Consider the following 6286-nt stretch of genomic DNA (forward strand, 5'->3'; position numbering starts at 1 on the left):
ACTAATCCTGCATATGCTCATTTTATATTCATGCCAGTTTTTATTTAGTCCTTTATCAGTACAAGACACTGACATTATTTAATGAGATATCCAAGGGTTATTATGTTACTTAGTACTGGAAGAGTTACACCTGTCTTGTCTAGAACCAAGCTACATTACAGCAATAATATAATGCATTGAAGCCATGAAGAATTTCTGAAGACCAGACCATTCTGCAGTCTGCTGATGGCCATGAATGCCCAGGTGCAGGTCTTGCAGAGTGTCATGGCCTGGCTGTGTGTTTCGCAGATGCTGGCGGAGGAGAAGAACATCTCTGCACGCTACGCTGAGGAGCGGGACCGTGCAGAGGCCGAGGCCAGGGAGAAGGAGACCAAGGCCATGGCTCTGACCCGCACCCTGGACGAGGCTCTGGAGGCCAAGGAAGAGTTCGAGAGGCTCAATAAGCAGCTCCGCACAGAGATGGAGGACCTCATGAGCTCCAAGGACGACGTTGGGAAGAGTGTGAGTCTGACAATATTATGTGACTCTGAAAGGGGTAACTGGGATTGGGGTTTGTGGTTGGGGCTGCGCAGGTAAACGAGCTGGAGAAGTCCAAGCGCACTCTGGAGCAGCAGGTGGAAGAGACAAAGATCTTCTCTCACCTCCCTCTCCTCTGCAGGTCCACGAGCTGGAGAAGTCCAAGCGCACTTTGGACCAGCAGGTGGAGGAGATGCGCACGCAGCTGGAGGAGCTGGAGGACGAGCTGCAGGCCACGGAGGACGCCAAGCTGAGACTGGAGGTCAACATGCAGGCCATGAAGGCTCAGTTCGAGAGGGACCTGCAGGCACGCGATGAGCAGAACGAGGAGAAGAGGAGGATGCTGGTCAAGCAGGTATGCACCACAGCGGAACTGTCATTGCAGAAGAACTGTACAGTGGATAGACTGGATAGACGGGGAACAAGGCTGCTGGAACTGTAACTTTAGAAAGAAGAACTCTTCGTTTTAAAAAGCATGTTTCCTTCTAGTAGTGCCACATACGTAAAAAGTTTTATTTATACCAAGAAGGAACATGATTTGATATCGGTCAGGGTTAGGAGCAATTCCAATTTCTTTTTAAAATCAATTCCCAATTCCAATTAATTTGAAAGACTTGGATTTGGAATTGCGAGTTGGAAATGGAATTGAAATTGAAAAAAGGGGAATTGACCCCAACTCTGATATCAGTAGTTTAGAGTAAAAATGATAATCACAATAATAAAGTAAGTTGTGTCCGAAGCGCTTGTTTTGAAAGAGTGCTGTGACCGGTTGGGTTGGCAGGTGCGAGAGATGGAGGCTGAGCTAGAGGACGAGCGCAAGCAGAGAGCCCTGGCCGTGGCTGCCAAGAAGAAGCTGGAGATGGACCTGAAGGACATGGAGGCTCAGATCGAGGCGTCCAACAAGGCTCGCGACGAAGCCATCAAGCAGCTGCGCAAACTGCAGGTAACAGGGAGGAGAAATAACATGTTCCCCATGATCTTGTACCTGGTACTTTTTAATATCACTGCAGTTATTTAATAGTAGTAAAGCAGATTGCTGTGCTTTTAAGTGCAAGGTCGAGTTGCAGCTTATATATGTAGGCATGTTTTGTGCCAGTGAGATTCATACGTGTCTCGTCCCCAGGCACAGATGAAGGATTATCAGCGAGAGCTGGAGGAGGCACGTTCCTCGAGAGATGAGATCTTCGCTCAGTCCAAGGAGAACGAGAAGAAACTGAAGAGCTTGGAAGCGGAAATCCTCCAACTGCAAGAGGTTAGTGCAGCTGACTAGCAGCAGCACAGCACCATTGTACTATTATCCTGGATCAGTGGTAGTTCTTCTTACACATGCTAGTTATTCGTTTCCTTCGGGAGCTGAGAAATCACAAAACCCGTTACTAAGACACTGCACTGAAAACTTACTGAGAGTTTGTGTATTTTCTTTTCATTATACCTGTGAGGTGTTGACTTTAAATCACATACTGTTTTTCCTTGCTAGTGTAAGTGGCACCACACAATAAAGCCTGTAACCTTCATTAAATCTGAGACCAGAGTAGAAAAAAAGAATGTACTGTTGGCACGACTCCCCTTCTCTCCCCCCCTGCTGCAGGACCTGGCTGCCTCAGAGAGAGGGCGGCGCCATGCTGAGCAGGAGAGAGACGAGCTGGCTGATGAGATCTCCAACAGCGCCTCTGGAAAGTAAGCTGTGTCAGGAATGTATTCTGACTGCTTGCTTTCCTGTTAAATGCACAAAGCATATTTCTGTTGTTGGCCAACTGCAAGTGCACTGTAACTCAATTCATCGGAAATCTGCAGGTCTTGTTTGCGGGAGGAAGTGGTCCCTGCTCCCTGTCTTTATATAGTCTTTCAGAATGCACTGTCACAGTGGCTCTGAGTGACAATGGAGTGGCTCTGTTCCCTGTTTCAGTGCTGTGTTTCTGAACTGTGCCTGTCTCGTTTGCAGTATTGGGGAGTGAGATGTCCTATTCCCTGTGTTAGTGTCGTAATTCCTTCTCGGTCGCAGCGCTGGGAGATCCCCTGCTCCCTGTGTTCGTGCTGTATTTCTGAACACACTTCCCTGTCTGGTTCTCAGGTCAGCTCTGCTGGATGAGAAGAGGAGGCTAGAGGCTCGCATTGCCCAGCTTGAGGAGGAGCTGGAAGAGGAGCAGAGCAACATGGAGCTGCTGAATGACCGCTTCCGCAAGACCACCATGCAGGTAGGGCGGTCCGCTCCAGTAGAATAAACACAAACGCAGCACCCTTCCTAGATATTGACCAGTGTCTGGTCTCCCTCCAGATGGACTCCCTGAACACAGAGCTGGCAGGCGAGCGCAGCGCGGCTCAGAAGAGTGAGAACGCGCGGCAGCAGCTGGAGCGGCAGAACAAGGAGCTGAAGGCCAAGCTGCAGGAGCTGGAGGGCTCGGTCAAGTCCAAGTTCAAGGCCACCATCACCGCCCTGGAGACCAAGATCGCACAGCTGGAGGAACAGCTGGAGCAGGAGGCCAAGTAAGAACCTCCGGGTCTGTTGAAGGACAAGCAGAGTCTGAACGAGTTATCATAGGAGACAGGTCTTTGAGCGTGCAAGGGCTGTGTCCTGCATGACCTCACCCTCACATCAGTGCATGGGTTAAACTGCGGTACAGCTCTGTTAAATATTGATCATGCACAGCAGACTTACTGTAGGGTAGTTTAAACAAACTTATTGGAAACAGAAATTCAGTTTGGCACAAGTATGCTATTAACTTTGATACAGCAGTTTTGCCAAAGGCTTGCCACCACAGTATAGCATCTTCTTAAGCACACCCAGCAGGTTTTTGCTAGTCCCATATTTAATTAATGGTTCCAAGGAGACTGATATTAATGACTAAAATAGTTTATTGAATACCATCAATCCCCTCTATTCGGTTGTTTTCCTCCCAGGGAGAGAGCTTCTGCCAACAAGCTGGTGCGTCGCACAGAGAAGAAACTGAAGGAGGTGTTCATGCAGGTGGAGGATGAGCGTCGACATGCTGACCAGTACAAGGAACAGGTACGGAGTGCAGCAAACACACCAGACCAGCAAGGAGACTTGCTGGTCTGGTGATTGACAGTCGTTTCATGCAGTTCTAGGCAGGTGTATTTAAAATTCCAAGAAAAAAATTGATTACCATATTTAGCTACCGCATTACAACAATTAATTTCCCATTAAAAGACGTTAAGAAAGACTTTTGTCATTGAATTGATGTATTTTCTTTTAATATGTCTAATAGACCTTTAAAGAGTTGAGAAAGGCGAGTGCAGAGAAGAGGTTTTTATGGTTTGATTCTCTCTCCCGGTCAGATGGAGAAGGCGAACTCGCGAATGAAGCAGCTGAAGAGGCAGCTGGAGGAGGCAGAGGAGGAGGCGACGAGGGCCAACGCCTCCCGACGCAAACTTCAGCGTGAGCTGGACGACGCGACCGAGGCGAGCGAGGGGCTGAGCCGTGAGGTCAACACACTCAAGAACCGCCTCAGGTACAGCGAGCTCTGAGAAACAAGACATTCTGGGACAAATCACACTGTGTCCTGCCTGTTTGCAGTTGTATGTCACTGTAGAGTAATGAACAGTTGTAATATACACACACACACACACACACACACACTCCTCAAAAGGGCTTGATCAAAAGCAATTGCTGCAAAACTTCAATCAAACTTGCAGACAATTAAGGTCACATCCTGAGCACACCCCTTCAATAGCTAAACCTTAACGAAGTGCTCCTATATATCGATTGATTGGGGTTTTTGTTTTCGGATTCTCAGGCGGGGTGGACCTATCACCTTCTCCACCAGCCGCTCCGGCCGACGCCAGCTCCAGATCGAGGGCGCCTCCCTGGATCTCTCGGACGACGACGCAGACAACAAAGCCAGCGAGCTGAACGAGATACAGGCCGCCCAGGCAGAATAGAGCCCGAGCCCCGAGCCAGTCAGCATGCAAGCACCCTGTAGTCCTCCCCTGACTCAACATGAGGGGCATTCAACAGCTACAACCTGTCCACCAAACTGCCTTGTGCTCAATGAGTCTGCCTTATTATATACTGGCAAACTGCAAGGCTACTGAAATCATTGATCTGTTGCGTCTTAATAACTTTCTATAGCCTTGGCGTACTGTACTCTTGCTTAGAAATATAGGTACAAGTAAGTGCATTTTATATGTACGCATTATATACATACATACAGACACACACACACACACACAAAACAAAAGGATTACGTAGAGTACATTTCGCGGGATATTGATTGTAAGGCCATTTTCTAGAGCATTAACGCTAAAGAAGTAAGCATTCTTGTTAGAAGGTATTCATTCCCAGTGAATTCTTAGTAAAGGCTGGATCCCTGACCATTGTTATGCATGCCACTTTTTTTTTTAGCAGTTTGCTTCTGTTCAAAAATAAAATAAAAAAAAAGATGATGTAGTTAGTGGCACTTGGACCTGTACTGAGTCTGAAAGCATTTCTTAATTCTGTAAGAAAATGTAACAGCATAAACTAGAAGCATAGTATGCATTCTTGCTGACCTGTGGATTGACTCATGGAGCAGCAACGGTATTTGTAACTTATTCCGTTATAATAGAGAAAAATGGGTGCGTTTTAAGATAGCAGTGTTTCTCTAGCATTTACCTGGCAGGCAGTAATTTTAAGCTGTAACTGTAAGCAGTATTTAAATGATAACAGACGTGTGATACATGGAAGCAGCTTTTAACTACTGGTTACATGCTGCTCTCTGTATTTAAAGAGAACCTGCACACAGCTGTAGTACTGTCTGTATGCAAGCTGCTCGCTATGGCGTTATAATACATTTCATACTGGTCTGCTCTTGTAAAAGCAATGTCAGTTCTTCACAAAGTAACTGTTTCATCATGTCATTTTTATGGCACACAGTAGACAAATGAATTAAGCCCTTCTTATTTCCTCCTTACCTTAACTGAAGTTTGAATGCCTCTCACCCTCCAATTTTTGTTCACTCCTTGATGTACTACTCTAAGACTACAATGCTAGTCACCTCCACAAATTAAGATGCTTAGTATTTTTATAATTCTGAAGTTCCATTCCATAATTCCAGTTCTATGTCTTTTGAAGGAAATACACTAGTGTTACATTGCAAGTACCTTTGAATGTGAAGTTTTGAACGCCTAGGGAGAAAGTTTTAGAGTTAAATATGGAGCCATTAGAAGTCCCAACAGTGTGAGTACTGCGTATCTGCAGTGTTAGCAAGCCAGCACCTGCATATCCATCCACTTTTTAATTTTTAATTTCATTTAAAAAAATAAAATAAAAGCAAGGTTTCAAGCACTGTTCTAGTGTTAGCATATAATTAAAAGTGCCTAAGACACTACTAAGAAAGCATTACTAGGGAGAATCTTCATATACTAGTATACATATATATCTAACATTACAACATACAAATGTGTAACAAGTTTAAACCGGTTTTAACTGTATTACTTCTAGCTGCGCTTCATATCATATTATATACGGTATGTACCTCTCCAGTTCAAGTGGTATGATAGGTATTAAGTGGATCTGAATCAGTGTTAACTATAAAAAGTTGAGCCTTCTGCCACATGCAGGAAGTGTTGTGATAATATGGTTAAAAGCTTTAACATCTATGACAGTAGATACAGTAGTTAATTTGTTGAACTGGCTGTTGACAACCAGGCATTTGGCTGCAGATAGCTCCTTTTATTTCTTGTATACCTGTATTTCTAGGACGACAATGATTTTTTTTGTAAAAGACAATAAACATTCATTATATAAAAAAAAGTTTTGTTTCATGATATG

General features: G+C 45.1%; 1 protein-coding gene across 7 annotated transcripts in view; it reads left to right on the forward strand.

The window, feature by feature from the left end:
* The window catches only part of LOC117424190 (myosin-10-like), a 65432-nt gene extending 59164 nt beyond the window's left edge, over positions 1-6268 (forward strand). For all 7 annotated transcript variants that reach the window (XM_058992328.1, XM_058992330.1, XM_058992331.1 and 4 more), the window contains 10 exons: positions 289-501; positions 659-871; positions 1298-1459; positions 1640-1768; positions 2105-2193; positions 2588-2711; positions 2792-3000; positions 3415-3523; positions 3814-3986; positions 4272-6268. In XM_058992328.1, coding sequence (XP_058848311.1) covers positions 289-501; positions 659-871; positions 1298-1459; positions 1640-1768; positions 2105-2193; positions 2588-2711; positions 2792-3000; positions 3415-3523; positions 3814-3986; positions 4272-4416 — 1566 coding nt within the window. In that variant the 3' untranslated portion in view covers positions 4417-6268. The remainder of the gene's footprint in view (positions 1-288; positions 502-658; positions 872-1297; positions 1460-1639; positions 1769-2104; positions 2194-2587; positions 2712-2791; positions 3001-3414; positions 3524-3813; positions 3987-4271) is intronic.
* The last annotated feature ends 18 nt before the right edge of the window (positions 6269-6286 follow it).

Source organism: Acipenser ruthenus, chromosome 19, assembly GCF_902713425.1.
Source record: "Acipenser ruthenus chromosome 19, fAciRut3.2 maternal haplotype, whole genome shotgun sequence".
Lineage (NCBI taxonomy): Eukaryota > Metazoa > Chordata > Actinopteri > Acipenseriformes > Acipenseridae > Acipenser > Acipenser ruthenus.